The sequence below is a fragment of the Gopherus flavomarginatus genome, chromosome 1 (genome assembly GCF_025201925.1).
Source record: "Gopherus flavomarginatus isolate rGopFla2 chromosome 1, rGopFla2.mat.asm, whole genome shotgun sequence".
Lineage (NCBI taxonomy): Eukaryota > Metazoa > Chordata > Testudines > Testudinidae > Gopherus > Gopherus flavomarginatus.
In genome coordinates this window covers 17,994,492-18,018,738 of record NC_066617.1, presented here as the reverse complement: position 1 = coordinate 18,018,738, position 24,247 = coordinate 17,994,492, and the positions used below count along the sequence as shown (strand labels likewise).

Below are 24,247 nucleotides of genomic sequence, written 5' to 3'. Positions count from 1 at the left end.
ATTTATGTGTTATAACATCTTTGACCAGTCTAGTGCTTTACATTGAAACACAACCTTGTCTAATACATTGTATTTTGATCGCTCCTTCCATCAGACGGTTTTGAAATTCTTTGCAAACAATAGTGAAGTTGATCTTCCAGCTCTCTTGGGAGATAGCTAAGTTATCCCCTTTTTGCAGATAGAGAAATAGAGACCCGCAGAGGTTCTGTGATTTGCTCAGGATCACCTAGGAAGTTCGTGCTGGAACCAGGAACAGAAGCCAGGTCTCCAGATTCCTAGACCTGTGCCAAAAGTGTGCCCTTCACCTGGTGTAAATAGTAATACACCACCACATATGCTATGTGGACGTTAAAACAATGATCACTGCAATATGTTTCTTATCATTTATGTACTACCATAGGTGTATCTCTGTGTATGTCTTATGTATCTCTTATGTATACCATAGGGACAAGTAAAGGCTACAAGGTCCCTGACCCATGCCTTTTATAATCTAGGGCCAAAATTCTTGCCATCTTTAAATGGCACCTCCCTAGAACAAGAGCATGATTGGGCACTGACCCATCATTTACCTCTCTACCACTGCTCCCAGCCAGCAGCACCAGAACCCACCTCTTGCTAGCCCCAGGCACCCTCCCGTCACCCAAAACAATTGTCTGATTCTTGCCTTGATCTAAATCCCATGGGACCCCCAAAGGATTCTGGGATTAAGAGTCAGGCTAATATATCATGGCAGGTTTTGGGATCCCAGGTGAGTAAAGTATGAGAACTCTTCCTCTGGATTAGAAAGAGAATGAACAGTAACCGGAGAGGTAATTTGTAAAGGGGGGTTAATATGAACATTCCTAATGGACGATCTCTTGCATTTCTCATGAACAAATATTTATACAAAAAATTATAATGGTGCTTATTTTATACGCGCAAACAATGTTCAGATGTGCACAGTTTGGAAGGAAAGTGGAAAACTTGTGCAACATGGACTTAAGCGGCCTTTTTCACCCAAGCATGATTGTGCAAAGCTGTGCTAATTATGTAACTTCTGAGCAGAGGCATGCTGAAGTATTTTCATTCTATGCCTCTAAAAAGCAGAGTGTGAAAATGGAATCATATTTCTCCTCAAAGAATGCCTTAGGGTTACTTGTTACAAACCACAAGTCTATGCAGTAGTTTAAAGATCTAAAAATGTAAGCCTTTCAAAAATAGTGTTTGATAGGTTATAGTACACTCAGAGCAGATGTTCAAACTCTTTAAAGAATAAAATTTCACTTCCGGAGACATTAATCAATTGAATGAACGCTTCTGTGCAAGGCTAATTTCAAAGTTTATCTAGGCAAAAACTAAAAATTAAGTGAATAGTCCCAGTTGCTTGCTTCAATGTATCCCGCTGAGGCTTGGATAAATTTTATTTTTTTTAGATAGATATTTTTAGGCCTTGATTTTTTTTTCTAAAGGGGCCTCAACTCTGCCTCTGCTTTCACAGCAGCAAATAATTGTGTGCACAACTTGAAATGTGTAAATGTTTCATATGCATAAATTTATGGTGTTTTTGTTCTCAAGAAAAATTTGAAATTCAAATTCTATATTAGTGCTTTTAGGAAAACACCTTATTTAAGGTGTTTTGCACTGTAATGCATTTAAAGCAAAATATTGACATTTCCCAAGGGATTGTTATCACTAGGGTTTTTTGACATAAATTTCCTATTGTTGCAAGAACCAGTAGGAACATTAGTGTAGTGAAGGCTCCTGCAGCTACCATGTTATAAAGACCTGCCTTGGAGAAGTGTCCGATAACTGTTTAAAATGCTAGTGGCAGCCTGTAGCCCTTCTTACACTAATGCTCACACTGTTGCTAACACCGGTAGACCTAGCCAAAAAACCCTACTGTAAACACAATTAAAATGTGTAATATGAAGAACATTTAAAACCAAAATGTTCACTGGAGTGTATTTATGGATATACTCTCCATAATTCAATTTGTAGGTTCTCAGACCATAGTATTCTATCTGCATGTATAAAATAATAAAGATTAATGGATATATTCTGATCCTGCTGAATTTATTGGCAAAACTCCCGTTGAGTTCAGTGGAAACAGGCAGGATCTGGTCCTTACTTTTGATTTACTGAAGTGCTGATAGAATAGCTTTCATACCTCTGAAAATGTAAAATTTGTAGCCGATTGGATCATTTTAACATATGGCTTTAGAATGAAGGAGACATTTTCCTTGACTATTTGGATACCCAAATATCCACGCTGCTATGTTTGAAAAGTCAAAACTTTTTGTTTCTGTTTAGTATGGCAAATTTAATTTATCTAGAGAACACCCATGGTAAATAAGGGCTGCATACAAAATTCATGTGAATCTACTTGTATACATAGACTTGGAAGGATTAGATTTTATCAGTAAACATCAATTTCACTGTACATACTCACACCAATGAAAAAATATTTCCATTGATGATGATAGAAATTTACACATAGGAAAAGTAAGAAAAATGCTGTTTGAGAACTTATTTGAGTTTACTTTAGGGATATTTACTTTGTATATTTTTTACACAACATTGACAATTTATGTTTTTATGGTTATAAAACTTGAACGTTTTGAATCTCAATATCTGCTGTTATTAAATAATCATTGTCTAATTCCCCCATTGTCTGATGTGCCCATAATTTCCCACAATTGTGAAAAATTTAAAAAAGCTTAAAAATAAACATTGATATATTTATTATCTGTTGGAATTATTACAAAAAAAATGAAATTGAATTCAGCCAAACCCCCGTCAACAGTACTAGCCGCAGCAAATAAGTGCTTTTATGTTGCTGCTGGGGCAACTTGTTACAAAATACGTTGAGAAAACTAATATACCGCTGCTTTGGCCCGAGTTTCAAACTCAGCCAAACATATCCAACATCCGTATAAAAGGTTTCTTAGCCTTGAATTAAGGTACCAATAGCATAGTGAAGTGAACTATGCACCATCCGTAGATTTACATACCACCAACAAAAATTTACTGGAGCCTCTCAAATGCTTGCAAAACAAAATATTTGTGTTTAATTCTTTGAACCAAAACCCATGTAGTATTGCCACAGAACTGAGGCCATGACACCTATCTGGGATACTCAAATAGTAGCTTTAGACAACGACTTTCTTTGCTTCAGAGACTTTTATATAAAAGACAAAAGGCCTTTAGGACCTAAGCTGCTTTTCTATATCCCTCAAGAGCAGGGCTTGGGAAATTTTTAATGTTAGGCTCCAGCTTCTCTATGTCCAAACCATTTATCAGGAAAATGGTTTACATCATGTTTAACATGATTCTTCATAAGTTTCACTGCTGCCCTTTAGGGTTCTGAATAGCAGCAGTGAAAACTGACAGGACACTATTCAGTTTTCATTTTGCTGCAGCTTGACAAAGCTGTTTGCAGCAACAGAGGCACCAGAGCTGTTTGTGTGTAGATTCAGGAAGATAATGCTGCATCCTTTTACATTCACTTCACTTATGGAAAGTTTTTTCGAAACCATGAGGGCTAGAAACTGTAATTTATTTTCTTCTTAAATAGGGAATCTTTAAAAAATTAAGAAACTGTTGGCACTCGCCTGGGAAATAATTGCAACCATATGAAAACCGATCAGTGGCTTGACAATTTTCATTGCTGCTGTTCAGAATTCCACGGACAGCTGAGAAATTAACAAGAACAGAGCACTTTCCTCCCTTCACCACATACCGGTGGTGGACTATGCTTTGTCACCAGAGTATTAAATTTTTGGCTAATAAGTTTAGTCCTCTGGCTGTTGTCTGGTAAAATACTCAAGCTCTGGATGTGTCTAGGAATTTGCCTTTAGTAATCTGCATATTAGCAAGATTCCATATTCAGTTCTGCTTTTCCACTACTGGTAAATGACATGTGCAGTCAGTGAGAATTGTATGGCCCCGGACAATGGATCAGTCTTTTACAAGCTAATGGAGACAAAGACCATTATGTGTACTTAAACTTTTTAAGAACAAAAATGGGGAAGAAACCTAGTGATTGTGGGGGGGGGGGGGACCTCCTTTCATTGCTTCCAGTGAGATCTAAAGTGATATAAATATTGACCAATCTGCCCTATAACTATGAATATTCAAGTAAAATGAATGATGTGGGAAAAGTAATTGAAATATGTTTTTACTACTTGTATAAGGGAGAGAGAGAGAATATTAGGTTGAAAAGCAGTAGGAAAAGGAAACGATTACTGTATGTAGTACTGGCATGTTTCTAAACAGAGCAAGTGTATGTATTGACTAGCTGTAGATAAGTGTTCGGTGAACCTTTAATCTAATATTGTGCAATGGAGGCATTTTTGTCTGGACGTGAATTAAGTTTGCATGTTGTGACTTGAGAAAGGGTTTTATTGATGTGGGAGTAGTCTGAATTCATTTGAGCCAGAGTTTGGTTCTACTCCCAGTGCTGCCGCTGTGACATTGGGCAAATTGCTTCCATGCCTCAGTTTTCCCATTTGTGAAATGGGGATAATACATTGCGAATGGATGGATGGAAATTATGTTAGTTCTGTTCAATATTGTCACTGATTATTTATTACACCGCTACCTTGATATAACGCCACCTGACATAACACGAATTTGGATATAATACGGTAAAGTAGTGCTCTGGGGGGCGGGGCTGCACACTCTGATAGATCAAGGCAAGTTCAATATAACACGGTTTCACCTATAACGCGGTAAGATTGTTTGGCTACCATGGACAGCATTATATCGAGGTAAAGGTGTATTTACTTAGATTGTAACCTCTTTGGGGAGGGACTGACTTTTTGTTCCGTGTTCGTACAGCACCTTGCACAATGGGTTCCTAGTCCATGACTGTGCTCCTAGGTGCTATGATAATACAAATAATAAATAATAATTCTTGTGTAGGGAAATGCAGGATCGGGCCCACAGTTTGTGATTAAGGCTGGGATTTTGCAACGGCATCAAAGGGAATGACTTGAATGAGAGTTGAGTGTCTCATTTCCTTATGTCCATTTGGAAATCTCAGCTGGAGTAACTGACAGCTAAAGTCCTTTGTTTTTGGTATTTACTAGTTTTTTGCAAAAAAAAAAAAATTGTTTGCGTTGAAAAAGTCAGTATTTGGGCTTTACTGGTTTTATTTTTCTTCTACCTGAATTTTGGGTGAGCCAGGACCTCTTCCCCCCTCCCCCTCTCCTTGCAACAGGGAGGAGTGAAATGGGCAGGGAGCCAGGTCTGACAGCTGAGACCACCCAACTGCTGAAGTGACAGGCCCACAGGGAGCAGGTGGTTTCCTTAAGGGCTATGTTGTGTGTATTGGGCACCTCTCCCCATCCTATTGCCCTTTGTGATTTTTATTGCGTTTTCACTCTTTTTAAAAAACTTGGAATAAGTTCCTGGGAAATTTTAAACAAAACTAAAAACCAGCAGGACCTTATTTATAGTGTAATGATGGGTGGCCAGATTTTCAGCTCCTGAGCAAGCTGTTATCAACTCAAGTCTGTCACTAGTCGTTCTTTTTACACGGGGAGACCTCAATTCCTGACACAAAGGGTCCATATTACAATGTGGATAAATCTTTATTTGTTTTTTTTTTAAAAGAAATGGCCTGCCTGGGGAGGACAGTATTCAAGCTATATCTAAAATAAAACCTATGAAATTTCTGACAGATCCTTTCTGATGCCTTCCAAAGTAGACTTACGTGCTGCAAAATGCTTTATCAAACATTCCCAGACAAAGAGACTGACTCATATTCTATTTCCAGGGGCTCTTATGTTAGAAAAACAATCCCTCAGTTGTGATGTACCTGCTTTAGGTAATTCTGCATTGGCTATCTCTGTGTGAAAACAGCAATAAATATGTTGCTGGGTTGTTTGTGATCATAAATGCTTGAAAAATTATGATATATTTACCTTCCACCTATAGTAAGCATGCACTGTACATATTTGATTCTGTTTGAGTTGACAGATCTTGTGTTAAGGCTGAGAGAATCTGAATTGGCCTGTCCCTTAAAAACAAACAAGTATAAAGCTGTGTGGCAGAGCTTATTCAAAGGCTGCAATAAAGAGAATCTCTGGTGGCATAAACCAATGATGGGGTGCACAGTATGGTCCTTTCAGCCAGAAATGTACCTTTTTATTTTTTGTTTTGTGTGGCATCTTGATGATGATCTGAGGGACATGCAATAAATTGTAGTTGCAGCACATGAGAAAATGTTGATAACCCTGAGATGATAAAGATGCATTAGAAAGTGGGGAAAAGCGGTGTTTTTTTGCTTTTTGTTTTTTTTAACATCTCTGTATTGTTGATGTCAGTAAAGGATTAAAATGACATGTCTTCGAACCCTGTAATAGCCAAGTCTTGAGTTACTGCAATCACTGTTGTTACCTAATATTTACATTAGCACCCAAAGGTCCCAACCACGACTGAGGGGCTGTTGAGTTGGTCACAGGGCACATGCATGCAAAAGCAAAGTCCCTGCCTTGAAGGGTTAACAGGCTAAGGCCTAGAATGAACCTCTTACTGTGGAGAGCAGGTACTCCCAGGAGTAGTTCCAGTGAAGTTAACAGCTGATGTGTGAAGGGTAAGGGAAGAAATTGTATGATTCAGATAAATTATTAAAATGAGAGAAGCCAAAGGGCCTGATCTGTTTCAGAGGTGGAAATTCAGAGTAACTCCATCGACTCCATTGAAAAAAATATGGCAATACTGTGGATCTGTGGTCTCCATTTGTACCACACTCACCTCTGTGCTTTGGAAATGTTACTGGCATAACAAAAAGACCTGACCTAAAGCTCATTAAAGCCAGTGGATTTGGGAATCTTTCCATTGACTGCAGAGGGCTTTGGATTGGGCCAGTAGAACGGACGTGGGATCCAAGCTCTGAGCTCTTTTATATGGGAGTAAGTAAACACTCCCTGTCTAATGATTAACTGGAGTGAAACTGCTGGTTTTGTACTCCATTGAGTAACAAAGTGAAGGAGATGGCAGTTCAGATTTGGTTAAAGCTTGGATTCAGTTTTCGCTCTGGAAAAAAACGAAGAGGTCTTTGAGTTTCTCTCAGTAGCTCTATATTAAAAGGTCCGCAATGTTCAGCTGTTCCATCAACCATGAGGATCGAGGTCTGTATTTTTTTCATGCAATGTCAAATCAGTTTATCTCTGAAACACCGCATGCTGTGAGGCAATTTTTGTCTTTGAAATGAGTCGGTGGTTGTCTCGTGTGAGTGTTCAGTTGCAGTGGGCCACCTTCTACTGATGGGGCTCTGTGATAGTAAACGAGGGCAGAATTTGGCCCAAGATGTTTAATTTCAGATACAGGAGTTCTGTGTGCTGAGACTGATGCTGTTAAATGTAACTAGGTATTAAATGCTGCAAACAGATCATTTCAAAACTAATTTGCGGATTAGCTGCTAATAAAAAGCTCTCTTTTATTGTGACTTATGTATGATAAGAATACGCTTTTTACAGCTTGACAATGTGAATGTAAATTCAGTGTAGTTTCATTGACTTCAAATCACTGAAGCTGTGCCAATTTCACACCAGCTAAAAATATGGCCCTTAATTGTTAAAGTTCCCAGGTAGGGTGACCAGATGTCCCGATTGTATAGGCACAGTCCCGATTTTTGGGCCTTTTTCTTATATAGGCTCCTATTATCCCCCACCCCCTGGCCCGATTTTTCAGATTTGCTGTCTGGTCACCCTATTCCCAAGTCAAAGTAGGATATTTTATCCAAAATCTAACTGTAATCAGGATGTGAATTCTCATTGTGCATTTTGGGAAATATTTTCCAAATTAAATTCTTCTTCTTTTTTTCTAGGTAACAACAAACAAAAAAAGAGGGTAAAATAATTTGTTTAAAACACAGGATTCTGTTTAGTAGTGCTGCATTACAGTACTGGACGTACCTAAGAGAGATCATATTTTCCACTGTAGTTATTAAATGGGGTTACTGGTAATGGGAAATAAAGTCCCAATGACTCCACATATACACCCAGTACTCAATGTATTAACTGTTTTTTTCAGGCCTCAGTCTCTTGTAGTTTATGCTCTTAGGCCCCAATGAAGCAAAACAGATTTAAGCATATGAGTTGTCTCGTTAAAGTCAATGGGACAATTCACATGCTTGACTATAGGCAGGTGCTTAGTTATTTTGCTGAACTTAGTCCTCAGTGTTAAGATTTGATAACTCAGAAAGTCTGATTTATTGAAGTCCATAGCCTGAAGAATTTGGAGGAGGAAATTGTTCCTCAGTTTCCCCCCATCCACCCAAGAATACTGTGATTTATTTATTTATATTTTTTATTAATTTTTTTTGGTGTAAAATTTAAGAAGCTAAAGTAAACTGCTCTGGAGCCTTATGTCTACCTACTGTCAAATGCATCTGTATCTATATATAAAAAGATAAATGTTACCCACATAACATATTTTAGCTGTATGGATGCAGCCACCAATTCTGTATTTCTTTGTGAAACAAGGTCTTTAAATGTTTTAGCATAATTGTTTCTTGTGTTTTACAGATAACTTGAGTGAGGACACTGAACTCAAAGATCCATATCTTATTCCAAGTAATATCATGGCTGAACCAGACTACATAGATGAAGACAACCCTGAACTAATTAGACCTCAGAAACTAGTCAATCCTGTGAAATCATCCCGGAATCATCAGGACCTTCACAGAGAACTCCTTATGAACCAGAAAAGGTGAATTCAATGGAACTTTTACTCTATAATCAAAGGGCTTGTCTTCATGTACAGCGCTACAGCTGCACCGATGTAGCTGTGCTGTGGTGAAGTTATTATTATGCAGATGGGAGAGCTTCCCAAGAGGCAGTAGCTTCTCCCATCAACAGCACTGTCTACACCAGGGATGAGGTTGGTATAACTATGTCATTTGGGGTGTGGATTTTTCACACCCCTGAGCAACGTAGTTGTACAGATTTAGGTCTATAGTGTAGACCGGGCCTGTGTCGCGCTACCCAAAACCTGATTAACATTTTGTGTAACTTTAAAGATTCATTGGGGGGATAGGGATAGCTCAGTGGTTTGAGCATTTGGCCTGCTAAACCCAGGGTTGTGAGTTCAATCCTTGAGGGGGCCATTTGCAGAACGGGGGTAAAAATCTGTCTGGAGATTGGTCCTGCTTTGGGCAGGGGGTTGGACTACATGACCTCCTGAGGTCCCTTCCAACCCTAATAGTCTCTGATTCTGTGAAGGCTTTGGGCTTGTCTACACAAACATTAAATTTGCAGAAAGCTGGGTTGTGAATCTACACCTTTGAAGTGGGACTAGATCAAGGTGAACTAACAGCCTGTCAGTGTACAGCTGCAGGGTCCACAGGGAACAATGAGTCTGCAGCAGGCTAGTGCAGGGTAGATTCACACCTCAGCTTGCTTCAAACTAAAGTTTTTGTAGAGAAACCCTAAATCACAATGGCTACCTATAACATTTAATTCTATTTCAAGTGTGTGCTGGATTGAGTTGACTGGTCCTTTTTCTTGGTAGCTGTATTTTGTGTTCCAGAATCTAATCTTGTGTTTCTTTTTTAAAATATTTATTTTTAATTAATATTTATATTGCAGTAGCACCTAAAAACCTCAACCAGATTGCATCTTGTTGTGCTAGGTGGTGTGAAAGCATGTATGACGGACCCTGCCCAAAAATATTTCTTAGTCTAGGTCTGTGCTGGGTACCTTTTTAGTTTGTGCTTACTCTCACTGGGGAGCTACAATGCAGCACTGTGGTGTGCGTTGCGATTCACACCCCTGTAGTCTGAATCGTGGGGCCATGTATACAAGCCCTTGGATAATCTTCAGAATCTGAATTGTAAATACATAAACTGATGCAGTTTACAAACAGCCCGGAACAATATCTCTGGGAAAAGTGCAAGCTTACCCTATTTATCTAAGTGGGATGAAGACTTGGAGCGTAGTGATGTTAATCATTAGCTGTCTCACAGCTGATCAGAATGCACAGTAAAGAAGGAAGTTGATCATATGAAGCGCTGCAAAATCTGCTGTAAATGGCATTTCATTTGGCCTCACAAGTAGGCAGAGTCTGAGTTGTGGGCAGGGTTGGGGAAACACTATTGCTGGTTTTTGCCACCCTCCAGCCTGATTCCTTATTTACAAAGACACCTTTTGGTCACATTTATTATTGAAGATATAATTTCTTATCAGTTCTATAGTCTTCTTTACAACCAAATTAGGTGTATATTTGCCATCTGCTTTCCTGATGCATATACATTACTGTACATTATGCGAGTGCTACTTCCTTCGTGCTGGTAGATGATAAATAGCACACAGCTTTGTTTATATACTGCTTAAGAGCTGAGGGGAATAGTCAGCAATGGAGGGGAATAATTTTGAAAAATTAAAAAATAATCCACACAGCCAGACTGTAAAATGAGCCAGATTACTGGAAAGAATTGTCAATTTAAACGGTATTAAAGATTTGACTGATTGCAGGTGATATCCCTTTGCCAATACTTTGCTGAGAAACGTGGTATCCTCTTGTGCTTTTCAGTCCGTGCTGTGTCAAAGTAATGTTTCCAACTTGACTTCCTTCTTTTTCATTAATATATTAGTAAAATCCCTGGTCTGAGCTCTAATACAGAGACCTGGGAACTGGTATATTCTTAACGAGGACACTTTTTAGCTCTGCAGCCTTGGGCAAGCCATTTAACCTCAGTTTTCACATCTGTTAATTGGAAATTATACGTACTGACCTTGCAGGAGTGTTTGTGAAAGTTTCAGTATATTACTCCTGGGGAATTCTGCACCAAAAAAATTAAAAATTCTCTGCACAATATTTTAAAATTCTGCATATTTTATTTGTCAATAAATAAAGGTGGAGGTTCCAGCATGGCAGTGGGGAGCACAGGCCACTGGCTGCACAGAGGTGGGAGATCACCCTGCAATATTGCCGCTCCCCACCCCCAGCGACATAGACTTGGCTGTGAGGCTGCATCTGATCCTGATGCAGGGCAAGGGCTGGGTCTGCCCCAGAAATACTCTGAGGCCCTGTCCCTCCATGTCAGATGCACTAAAATAGCAAGCAAGAGGGACAGAGTCTCGGACACATACCCAGCCCTGGCCCCAATCCAGATGTGAGGCAGGCAGGATCCAAGTGTCGGGTGAGAGGGTTTTGTGTGAGGCAGTCTGGGTGCGGGCAGCTTAGTGGGGGATCTGGATGTACAGGGGCTCATTGGGGAGTTCCAGGTGCAGGGGGAGTGGGACTCTGCAGAGGGGTTCAGGTGAAGGTGGTTGGGGCTTGGGAGGGGGTTTGACGGAGAGGCCTGAGTGTGTGAGGCTCAGCAGGGGGGTCCCGGTGCTGGGGGAGTGGGGCTTGGTGGGGTTGGGGTCTGAGTGCAGCTGGTTGGGGCTCAATAGGGTAGAGATCCGGGTGTGGGCAGTTTGTTGGGGTGGTCCAGGTGCAGCAGGGGTGGGGGTTCTAGTGCAGAGGCCTTAAATGTGGGGGGGAGTGGTCTGGGTGCAGGGATGGAGGCCCGGATGCAAGGGAGGGGTCCAGGTGCAGGGGGAAGTGTCTAGGTGCAGGGGGGCTTTAGATGCAGGGAGTGAGGCTCGGTGGGGTGGGGGTTTGGGTGCGGGGGCTTTGGTGTGGGGGTTCTTGGTGCAAGGTGAGTGAGCTTGGCTGGGAAGGTTTGGGTATGGTGGGATCCAGATGCACAGGGGTTGGACAGACGGGGACACAGCTCCCCATATAGTGACTCCTCCCCCCTGCAGCTGAGGAGCAATGGGAGCAGAAAGCAGTGGAGGGGGGTGCAGATCTTCCTGCAGCCAGGAGAGGTTTCTGGAGATAAGTCTGACCTGGCCCTGGCCCCAGTCCCAGTCCCAACTGCTCCTTGCAGGGAAAAGAAAGTCCTGTTGCCGCCCGCTTCCAGTCCAGACAGGGCATCCCCTGCTCTGCCCACCCCACCCCACCCCCACAGGCGTGATTTACCTTTCCGGTGACTGCTCCAGGAGCCTGAAATAACATGTCTGCACTGCTGTGGAGGAGTGAATGACCGCTTTTGCGGCTTCCCTATGCTTCCATGTCAGAAGTCATTTTTCTGTGGGAAAGCAAAGAAATCTGCGGGGGATGTGAATTCTGCACATGCGCAGTAGTGTAGAATTCCCTCAGGAGTAAGTATGTACAAGCAGGTGCAAGATCATTGCTATACATAATTGAAGATTAGCCTGCTCTTACAAGCTATAGTCATACAATGCCGTGGATTTCAGTAGGGCTACTTGGGTCAATAAGAACTACCCACATGAGAAAAGGTTTGTAGACTTGGACCCCAACTCCTTGAGAGGTTAAAAAAGGATTGTTTTATAGTTGTTGTGTCGGAAGATATCTCCACTGTTTCAATAATGTTTGTACAAGGTATGCTTTGTGAGGCATCATTTATCATAATTTGCTGATCAATAATAATATGGCAAAATGCAGGTAGCAGTGTTGGATGTGACGTTATAAACATAAACTGAAATCACGACTAAAAGAATGTTTTCCAGATCAGTCTGGGGAGTGGCCAAACCAGTTCCTCAGAGACCAAGGGCGATCTGATGCCTCAGCCAGGTGTCAACAAGGCCGATGGACCATTACTTGCTAAGTGGCTGTTCACTGGCAGGAAAAGGGACAGGCAAAAAAAAAATCTACATCTTAGCAAGAAACAGCATGGAGTTCTTTCTCCACATCTTGCTCCCAGCTGGAAATGTTTTTTCAAGAAGGGAACTGAAACTCTAAAAACAGGGGCAAATGCACTAAGACTCCCCTCTCTCTCCCTGCCTGTTCTCCCTCATTCTCTGCACCTGAAAAGACAAAGGAAACAGCTGTTGGATTCTAGGGGGAGGGATCCTGACTGCTGAAAGTGTGTGGTGAGAAAACTTCGCTTTGAACCTAATATAGTTTGTTAAATTAGGCACCAGTAAGTGTTTTATCTTTGTTTTCCTTGCAGCCATTTCTGACTTTTATGCCTCATTACTTGTACTCACTCAAAATCTATCTCTTTGTAGTTAATAAACTTTTTACTGTTTTATCTAATCCAGTGTGTTTAAGTTGGAGTGTCTGGGTTCTCCTATTTAAAATAATAAAGAAGCACATTCTTCCCTTAAAGGAATAACAGCCTTATTATATTTGTACTGCCCAGGAAAGGGCTGGGGAGTAAAAGACCTAAATTATGGGGAGAAGATCTGGGATGGGAATGGGGGAGGGGTCACCCTGCAGAATAACCAAGGCTGGTCAGAGTCATGATGTGGCTGGCTGGCTGCAGCACACGTGGACATAGCTGGGAGTGACTTGCATGCAGGAAGGCTTTTGTAAGCAGTCCACGTTGGAGGCTACCTGGAACCTCGGTTACAGGGCAGGACTGACACAGCTACTCATTAGTCTGGATTGTGCCCCAGTATGTCACAGTTATATATAATCCATGGTAATCAGGTAAATTGATATGGTTACAGACAGCTAGGATTTTTGTCTGATAATTTGTTCTTCATTATTATGTTTATGTCAATGACATTCATGGATATGTCAACTTCAGAAGATCTGGAATGGGGGTCAAGTAGATTATTTTAGATTATAGGACTGCTGTAGTACCATTGCTTGGGATCTTTGGCCAGTGTTGGTGCGACTCTGATTATAAACATCTTCAACTTTAGAGTATTGTACAATTCCCAGCCAAGTTTTGGATTAAAATCCTTAGTTTGAGAGTTTTTTAATTCTTTTCTGGGACTGGGAGGAAGGGGGTAAACAGCAAAATCCTTTGGCAGGTTCTAAGCATTCAAATCCCTATATATTTTCCTTTTCGTTTGTAATGAGTAAATATCTCAGTTGACTTTGCCTGGGAGAATGGATTTTTCTAAAATCAGAAATGTATTCTCACAATTGCAGAAGACTACATGTTTTGGAGTATGGTTTTAAAAGTGTGTGTGTGTGCGTGCGTGCTTTTTATATATATATAAAATACACACACACACACATTTAAATAATTTTAATGTTAATTACAAATGTTACATATATACCCACTATATCAATGTAAAATTAGTATGCTGAAATGACAATTTTTTTATTTTTATTTTTTGAAATGATCGGCTTTCAGAAGTAGTGGAAAAATCTTGAACATGAATGGGTATCCTCAGTCATTTTAGAACACAGTATATAAGGGTTTTTCAGTGGATCGGCCCTATTCATTTAAATATTATTTTATATTTTGCATTTGTCCGGTGCATTCCATCTAATCACAGTGCATTTTATAAACACTATTTTAGTTTCACAGTGTTCCTGTGAGCTTGTCTAAAGTAGACCAGCTTTGAAAAGAGGTTATATTTGGCTGCCCTTCTAACATACATGCATATTTTACAGGCTGGCCTTTTCATGAAAAGCATAGCTCAGCAAACACTATTATATAAGCTTTGTGTAGTGCTAAAACGTCAGCGTCCTGAGGTTTAATGAGTGTGATATTTGGCATCCTGCTCCTTCCACAGCAAGGTCACATTGATAGAGGGGAGGTGCTTCACGCTGCATTCATTGCTCAGAAACATTTAACTTTGTCCATTGCTTTAAGCGGGCAGGATGACAAAGTTACAGAGCCCACTCTCTTTTATTGCCCTTGTTTCTTTCTGTCTATATCTGTTTACCCAACATTCTACGTACAGCGTTTATGGCACCCATGTCATAGTGACTGAGCACATAATAGTATCTCCCTCACCCTGCAGAGTGTCTGCAAACACGAGGCACAGCTGTTGGATGAATGTCTCAGATGTGGCTATTCCTGAGGTAAGAGATGGGCGGGTGACAAAGGAAATTCAAGGGGGACAGGGTAGTTCGGAATTAATTGGTTGTTTAAAATACCATAAACAGCCAATCAGTCTTTATGACTGAGACATTTCCCCACATAGGAGAGACGGGAGTGCCATCACTTTTTGACATCCAGACTGCTTAGATTTCCACATTTTAATCTTCCTGCCTAGTTCTGAATGTTCCTCCTTTTGTCTTTAGTGTTATAAGATATTGAGGGGGGAATATGAAGATGGAAGGGTCCTTTTGCATATCTAATGCTGAAAATCTTCCAAATGCCGGGGGTCAGCTAGCTAAATCTAAATGAATCCTGCACACAGTATAGTAGCTCTGCAATGACAATGAAATGGACATGTTACACAGAGTCCAAGCAGATCAGAGAAAGTTGGCAGTTAGGTGTGTGTGCATCTTGTTTTGTGTTAATGGGATTAAACATCAAAGACTAACTCCTAGCACCGAAACGTTTAAAGGCATTGAGACACACTTGGAAGTTTCTTTTCTTACACTTTTAATCTAAAGCATATTTAGGCTGCCCTGAATTAAATCTTCTTTTCCTCTTTAAGGTTTATAAAAGCATAAAGCACCTTAATGTAGTCTGGAGTTTTTCTTGTGTAGAGGAATGTCCTAGTAAAGGGAAGAGCTGTGCTGCCCACAGTACCCAGACTGCTATGATTGTCATTTTGATTAGCAGCAGTATTTAATTTTAGAACCTCATTTGTTTATACTGAAGTGAAGTATTCCTTTGGTGCAGAGTTTTACTAAGAGAGAGGGAGAGTGACTGCTACATTTTTAATTATTTTCTGGGATTGGGAGGAAGGGAGTAAACACCAAAGTCCTTTGGCAGGTTTTAAGCAGTCAAATCCCTATATCTTTTCCAGGAAGAACTGAAGCTTCTTGTTGGGAAATGGCTAGTCTGGTCTCTAGGGTGATCACAATGTTGTTGCAGAGGTCTACTCTCTCTTAGGTTCCCAGGGAGCTCTGGGTTTCACGTGGCAGCTCTCAGTGGTCTCAGTGAAAATGGTTCAACTGTTGACCATCACAGCCATCCATATGTACAATTCCCAAATGTTCAGAAAATGGCAGAACGCCCAGTTCCCATGAGTAATGTGACAAAAGTACAGATGGGAAAAAATGTTCAGCTCCACTGTCACAAATAACTTGGGAGGGATAGCTCAGTGGTTTGAGCATTGGCCTGCTAAACCCAGGGTTGTGAGTTCAATCCTTGAGGGGGCCACTTAGGGATCTGGGGCAAAAATCAGTACTTGGTCCTGCTTGTGAAGGTAGGGGGCTGGACTCGATGACCTTTCGAGATCCCTTTCAGTTCTAGGAGTTAGGTATATCTCCTATTATTATTATAAATGCCTCTGGAATGTCCTATGCAGAGCTGACTGGATAAAATCCATGTGGTCTGCTGGCGAAAACAGGGAGACTGGAGTTGCAAGGTTTGTTCCTAGCTCTCCCCCTGAGATGACATGTAACCATTGGTACATCATTTCCTCTGGAATGGGGAGAGCAGGGTGAAGATTACAGCTGAGAGTGTGAGTTAGTCAGGAGGAAAACTGATATGTATATTAAAAGAAGATGCTTTTAGTGGTAATGGGGTCTGAAATTCTGATGTGGAGCTGAGATTTTGGTTGGCGCGCCTCTCTAACTTCTGTTCATTTGCTAGGTTCATGCTATTAAATATTAATACAGAGATATTTATCTTTAAAAATGGTATTTATCAGTTAACTTGAGGGAGACATGCACATATTTCTGTGTGAATATACAATTGATTAAAAGCTCTGTCTGTCTTTTTTCCCCAAAGGGGTCTTGCACCTCAGAATAAACCAGAGCTGCAAAAGGTGATGGAGAAAAGGAAACGAGATCAAGTTATTAAACAACAAAAGGAAGAGGAAGCGCAAAAGAAGAAATCAGACCTGGAAATAGAGTTAATGAAACGACAGCAGAAGCTGGAGCAGGTGAGAAGGGAAATGGTGTTAAGAATAGGTGGAGAAGATCACTGGGCTAGAGATTAGAATGGACTGGGATTGATGGGGGAATTACAGCAGCCTTCTGTCTATGTAAATATTTGTGTTCTGTGTGCACCTAAACAATCCTTAATGGATTTTATCCTTGCAGCATTCCTGTGAGGTAGGGAAGTATTATCCCCATTGTACAGATAGAGAACTGAGACTATAATATAATAATAATTGGAGATATACCAATCTCCTAGAACTGGAAGGGACCTTGAAAGGTCATTGAGTCCAGCCCCCTGCCTTCACTAGCAGGACCAATTTTTGCCCCAGATCCCCAGGTGGCCCCCTCAAGGATTGAACTCACAACCCTGGGTTTAGCAGGCCAATGCTCAAACCACTGAGCTACCCCTCCCCCTATAGGTTGGTTGAGGCCTGCGTACCCTTAGAGGATTCATAGCTGTAGTATGGTATATGGACTCAGCACAGAAGTGATTTTGCTGGTATAGTCTATACCAGTTAAACAAGTAAAGTACAGACGCTCCCCGACTTATGCAAGTGTTCCATTTCAGAACGCCTTGCGTAACTCAAATTTTGCAAAAGTCGGAAACATATCTCCAACCATTACCCCCCCCCCCCAAAAAAAAAAAAAAAAACTCCTCCTATTTCTAGCTTACGGAACTTTTTCCGTAAGCTCAGATTTGCGTATGCTGGGTTTACGTAACTCGGAGTCCGTCTGTAGACTATACCGGCATATTCACTTTTATACCAGTTTAACTTCATCTGTGCTAGGGGGTTTGCTGGCATAGCCATGCTGCAAAAAAATCACACCCCTAACCAATATAGCTGTGCCAGCAAAACTTTTAAGTGTACACCAAGCCTAAGCAACTTGCTTGGGGAAGTGCATGACCAAGCCTGGAACTGAACCCAGAGTCCTGATTCTCAGTCCAGTGCTCTGTCCACTAGACCATCCTTTCTACCCCTCCCTTAAAGAACTTTTGTTTTAAAGGCATGCAGTGTTGTTGTGTATTCTCTTTTAACACAGCCAAATGCAAGGTCACACATCTAGGAACAAAGAATGTAGGTCACATTTATAAGATGGAGGAATGTCTCCTGGAAAGCAGTGACTTTGAAAAGGACGTAGAGGTCATGGTAGAAAACCAGTTGAACATGAGCTCCCATGCAGTGATGTAACTAAAGGGATTTGTGGATGTATAAACAAGAGTAGCTCGAGTAGGAGAGTGGTATTGCCTGTGTATACATTGTAATCTGACCATTACTGGAATCCTGTGTCCAGTTCTGGTGCCCACACTTCAAAATGGAATGCTGAAAAATTGGAAAGGTTCAGAAAACAGCTACAAGAGTGATCTGAAGTCTGGAAAATACGCCTTAAAGTGAGCTGCTCTCAATCTATTTAGTTTATCCAAGAAAAAGTTAAGAGGTGATTTAATCATGGTTTACGTGTTCCTATATGGGGAAGAGATTTCCAATTGTAGATGGCTCTTTAACCTAGCAAAAAAAGTCATAATGAGATCCAGTATTTGGATGGCGAAGCTAGACACATTCAGACTAACAATAAGGTGCCAGTTTTTAACGGTGAGGGTAATTAACCATTGGAACAACATGCCTAGGGATGTAGTGGATTCTTCATCTATTACAGTTTTTAAATCCGGTTTGGCTCTCTTGCTAAAGAAATGCTGTAGCTCAAACCAAAGTTATGGCCTTGATGCAGAAGTTAAAAATCTATGACTCTATTGCCAGGCCTTTAATAAACAAACAAACAACCCTAAATACAGAGATTATGTGACTTGCAATCTACTGGGGTGAAATTTTACTCTATTGCAGAGGGCCAGCCAAAGGTCTGTGTGTTCCTTAACGAGCTCTGTTGTTTGTTTGCATTAAGACAATCCAACATCCACCAAAGTGCCTTCAGACAACGAAATAACTTACTCAAAAGCATTATTTTTTTACTTAAAAATCCATTTAAAAATAATCATAATTAAGATACAGTTAACCCAGCTAGTTGTCTAACTAAATATTAATTAATTACATTCCAAGCCCTACACACAAAGTTTAGAAATTAAGAAATTTTGAGGGGTTAGAGATTCAGTTTTTTTAAAATCCTCATCCCCAACAAAGAGCCCAGTCTCAAAACATGTCACCACTTGGAAGCTCCCTGAAATGTCCTTGATCGGCTCAAGTTCAAATCTGGAAAAATAAATCCTGTTGCAACAGGGAAAACCTGCCCATAGCAAATAGTGTTGTGACTCTGCATGTGTGGCAGGAGTGACATCAATTGACAAAATGATTCATTGGAGAGTAGAGCCATTCTTTATTATAATCAGATGTGTCCCTTGTCACAGGGCCAGAAAAAGGAGAGCTTGTGAGCTTGTTTGAGTGGTATGTGGTCCCCATTAATCATCAGGAAGACCCTGCTATATTCAAATGAACAGTTCCTCTCAGGATAGTATTTACTGGTCATTTTCTAGACAGTTGCTTCTTCCTGTCTATTGGCTCATAGGTTTGCACTCAGGACTTGCAGAGTAATTGTTATTCAAAGCAATTCATAAACAGCATTCTTTACGAGCAATATATGACCACACTTCATGGTGCATAGTAAGCAACTACATGCCCTAATGTTTTTTGATGGCTGCCATGTGTGAGCAGGAACGCCACATGCTTTAAAAATGTTAGTAATCGGGCACTCAAAATGTCGGCAACAGATGGGATTGGGGGAACTGTTTTACTCTTCTTCTGCTCAAGATAGGCAAAGCAATTGGAGATGTCTCCATTAGACCCCTAAATCCATATTGAGATCCTACAACTATGCATGTTAATAACTCTGATCTCCTGTATTCTTTCTTTGGGCATGATTGTTCCCCTCCTGCACTGAAAGCCAGAGGAGACGATTTTATTAATTATTATATTGCAAGGAAATTCTCATGGATCTCTCCAAAGACTTAATCTCATTATCCTGTCATGTGAGTACGGTTTGCCCCACGTGGCAAAGCTATTTCCAATCTGGGTGGATCTTCCAGGAGAGATTGGTTAGGAGGAGATTGTGATACTCTTGTCTAAATGCCACTTCCCCTCTTTTTTTGTTAAAGTACGTTCTGGTACTTCTAAGTCTTTGAGGCTACATTTCCTTCTGTGTGAAATTATAGCTTTAATTTTGGTCTGTGACTTTTCATTTGTTAACACGGGTATTTTAACTTTTTATAAACGTGACTCTCATTTCAGCTGGAACTTGAGAAACAGAAGCTCCAGGAGGAGCAGGAAAATGCACCTGAATTTGTTAAAGTCAAAGGCAACTTGAGGAGGACAGCCCAGGAATCAGCAGAAGCTCCAGACTCCTAGAGGAAATACCTGCTAAGATTTTCAACATTCCAGCAGTGGCTGCAGAGAAAGACTTCTGCAAGTTGTCAGATCCCTTTACTTGGAGAGGGAAGATATACGGCATTCAGGTGATGTTTATCGAAGATGGGTTTTGAATTCCTGGAACCTGTGGATTAAAACTCTGCAACATAAACAGATCAGACTCACCAAACACAGTACTGAGACCAGGGGATCAGCAGCCTGTTTTCAGGTCAGGATTATGGACATGTCTGAAGTGCTTAATGAGAGACTTAAACCAGGGACACTAGAAAAACCCTTTGAGTGTTGCACTGCTTGGTTTCTTCTGATCCCAGTTTAGTGGAGACATCAAGCTTATATTCTGCTTTTCTTTTCTTTTTAAATTCTCTGGTCATATTTTATGGAACTTTGCTGTGCAGGGAAGTTCTCACTTTCTGTCCTTTCAGTCTGTGTAAACTCTGTTTTGAAAATGTGGGTTCCTGCATTTAATTTTAATGGGGGTTAAATGTAAAGTGGAGTGGTGTGTCCTGGTCATTGCTGGGCATCTGCACTGACTGTTACCACTGGGAAAACTGGTGCAGAGATATAGAGATGTTTAAAATTCCAGGGCACTGAAAAAAGCTAAAAAAGTTTTTAGGACCAAATTCTGTCTTTGGAGGTGCATGTAGAACTTGGCTCTTGAGAGCACAAAAATTGGAATATTTCCTCACCTGGGCAAAAATCAAAGGCTGATTTCCCCTCTCCCCTCAAACGCATCCCTTGCCCCACACCACTAGAGCAATTACAATGTAGAGGCCCAGGTACAGGAGTACCTTTTTCCTGTCAACTCTTAGTGGAAAATGATGCATCCTCTAGTTTTTATGTTCTTAAAGACTGCTTGGTTTGCTGGCGTGGTGTTTCTCCTCTGGGACCTACAGATCTAAACTCATTGTTAACAGATCAGTAGCATTAAACTCACAGGACTGACTACAAGCATTTGAAGGGCCTTGCTCAGAGCACCTTGAAGACAACGGGAATGCTGTGCACGGATCAGCTACAGAATCAGGTTTAAATGACACCAAATTAGCCCTCCAAGGCTACTGATATGAGAAACTTTCCCTAATGTTCGATAAGCTGTGACTTCTCCCATCTTTTCTCTTGTCTCATGAAATAAGGGAATCAAGTTATCACTGAGTCTTAGGGCCATATTCTGTCCCCTACACGTAGCCCTATTGACTTGCCACTGAGTAAGATGGAACTCGGTCTGAGTAAGGGTGACAGAATCTGCCCCTTAGTGCTTATGACTGCTACTTTTCCCCTGTAAGGAAAGCCTGGAGTTGGGGAGGAGACTGCTCATGAGGGGCCAGAGCCCCCGCTCGGTTACGTGTGCACACTACCAATGCCTTTGTGAGAGGGATGCTTATCCATACCCGCTCATCGTCTTTGCCCTAGAGCGCTAAACAGAAATAAATGCTCCTTTGTAATTACATCTGAGCTAACTGCTTGAGAATATTTTCTCTTAATCTCAGCAGTGTGTGCGTGTGTGTGCAAGATGCTGTTTTTCTCTTTTGTTTTTCCCAGGGTACTGGAAATGTAAATACAGTTTTAGTATTGGACTTGGGACATAGCGTTCACAATTCACAGGGTTTCTTAGGCATATCCTTCAAGTTGTCAAGATCAAGGTTGTTTTTTTTTTTATGAGGACACAATTAGATTAGAAGTAAATTAAATTTTGGGAAACTTATTACCATTGACTTAGATTGACAGTGCAGTTCACATTTAGAAGATGAAATGTTACAAGTGGTTTACAAAGCTGTTCAGGCTGTGGTCATACAAAAGGCAAAGGCAAAATGTAAGACACTGCATTTTGTAAACTCTACCATATTGTATTTTTGGGAAACAGGACCGTAACTGCTGCAGGGTTTTTTTCCCTGTGCCTTTTTTGCTTTGGAAGAAAGTCTTCCTGTCTAGCAGCCAGTCATTCAAACACACATTCTGACTGGATTTGCCTCTTGTCTTTTGTTCAGACGGCCTTATGGTCCAATTTTCTGTGTTGCGTCCCCCCGTACAAGGGCAGTGGAAAATACTTCTTTAGAAATCATACCTTGATGCTGAGCTACTGCTGTTTATCTTTCTCACCCACTCCCTGCCTTGTGAACTCCTTCAGGTCTGCTGGATTCCACTTCCACAGCCAGCCTGAAGTCTTCAGAAATCGCGGAGACAACCTCATTTTGCTATACAGCACATTGCTTCAGATGAAGCTCAGTCTGTCTGCTATTTCACCTCAGCGTATGTGGCAACCCAAACTCAGATATAAAAGAAATAGGGCCTAATCCAAAGCGTGCTGAAGTCAGTGGAGAAGGCTTCCCATTGACTTCAGTGGACTTTGGCTCAGGCCTTATTGGGAATATAGGATGGACATTTTCCACTTCCCATTCATGTTGGTCTAACCAGTTGACTTGTGGTTAAAGGTAGAGTTTCTCTTTCTAAAAGATGGAAGGTCTGAATACTACTTGCACGTACAGTGTGAAGTAATTAAAAAAAAAATCAAATTCTGCATTACTAGACTAAATGGCAGTAGAATGACAATTTTTTTAAAATATCTTAGAATTCTGCTGCACTTTGTCTAGGAACCCAAAAGTCAATTTCATGTGGCTTTGGCAGGCAAACCTCTGTTTTTTTTAAATCTGGTCCAACGTTGGTTTAGATGATGCAGCCCTTAGATGGGTGACCAGTTCGTCACACCTGAAAGCCCATTGAGTCCAGAGGCTACTTGTGTGAATATCTGCTCACCAGTGTGAAGAAAGGCATTTATGATCTGCTCTTTAGTTACGTGAAATTTTAAGCAATCCTCTGTGTTTTCATTGAGCTATTTTCTTGAATTAAAAGTGGCTCACTTTTACCACTTTCTGTCTGTAATAGAGCAGGACAATGTGGTTTTTTTTTTTTAAAAAAAAACCCTTGCTTTTTGTTAGTAAACTTAGGATTTCTTTCTAGCTCTGAAAGCTGGCTTTAACCTTCTGTTAATAACTGTACTTGTTTGAGTGTACATATATAAATATCTATAAATACAAAAAGGGAGCCTTAATAGGTGTGTTTTCATAATTTAATATTTTTTGTATTTGCTCTTGTATAATTGTTTTTAACTAAAGGTATTACAAAAATGAGAGTGGAATACTTAGAACCAAAGTTATGCTTAATAAAATCTGTTACATGCTTGGAATAGGCAACTATCTGTCTGTCTTGACCTACTGAAAATGGAGCTTCGGAGCTGCGCTGAAAGTTATCCAGGTCATTTTCAAATTATATTGTCTTTATTTTTGCAAGAAACAATTTCAAGACCACACTGACTTGATTCCTGTAACTTGCCTTCATATTTACATGCATGTAACATAGTCGGCAAATTAGTTTGGCAGAGGCAGCTATATCTTGCTGTCTTTTTGCATCTTATTTTCACTGAGAAATTTTAAAGACACTTAAAATTTAGGCAGCATGGAGAAGTGATTTAAGAAAGAAAAGGAATGCTGAGCTATTCAGCTAGTACAAATGAACAAGGGAGTGGAAAGTATTAGGCAAGTTTTTGATGGGATTAAATAATTCCTGGAAGTTATTGTATATAACTTTGCTGACCTTATTAAAGCACATGGGGCAAAATTCATCGCAGAAATCAGTTGATTGACAACCAGGCTACATTTGGCGCATTTAAAAAAAAAAAAAAAAAAGTATCAAGCCTGGTCCTGGGCTCAGTCCTGCAATGTGCTCCCAGTCCAGCAAAGCATTTAAGCATATTGATTCCCATGGGGATTACTTGTGTTGAAAGTAAAACACATGCTTAAATAATCTGCTGGGTTGGGGCCAGTGTTCTCAGCACCTTCAAGGATTGAGGCCTCTAAGAGCAAGATAATGATCTGTAAAGGCAGACTGGAAAAATACAGAGGGAAGAAGATTGGCCAGGGAAAAATGTGGGTGTCCAATTCACTTCTCCCCTCTAAGTCCTTAAATGGGATGAAAATGTCAAGCTGGGTGCTAGCTTAGTACAGATGGTGATAGGCGATTCAAAGGCCAATAATGAGGAGGAGTTTAGGGGAGGAGAAGAGCTGTGAATTCAGACCAGATGTCAGGAAATGCTTTTTTTCTTCAGAAAATACTCAGCATGTGGAATGGATCCTGGC

The 24,247-nt window shown here is 40.7% G+C and overlaps 1 protein-coding gene across 3 annotated transcripts in view; it reads left to right on the top strand.

Annotated features, from left to right (window-relative positions):
• The window catches only part of FAM107B (family with sequence similarity 107 member B), an 88,395-nt gene extending 65,097 nt beyond the window's left edge, over window positions 1-23,298 (top strand). For 2 of the 3 annotated variants that reach the window (XM_050937030.1, XM_050937029.1), the window contains exons 2-4: window positions 8,514-8,697; window positions 16,595-16,748; window positions 19,983-23,298. In XM_050937030.1, the coding sequence (XP_050792987.1) occupies window positions 8,570-8,697; window positions 16,595-16,748; window positions 19,983-20,099 (399 nt within the window). In that variant the 5' untranslated portion in view covers window positions 8,514-8,569 and the 3' untranslated portion in view covers window positions 20,100-23,298. Of the gene's footprint in view, window positions 1-6,991; window positions 7,116-8,513; window positions 8,698-16,594; window positions 16,749-19,982 lie in introns of those variants that run through there. The other variant, XM_050937028.1, reaches the window with a different exon arrangement.
• The last annotated feature ends 949 nt before the right edge of the window (window positions 23,299-24,247 follow it).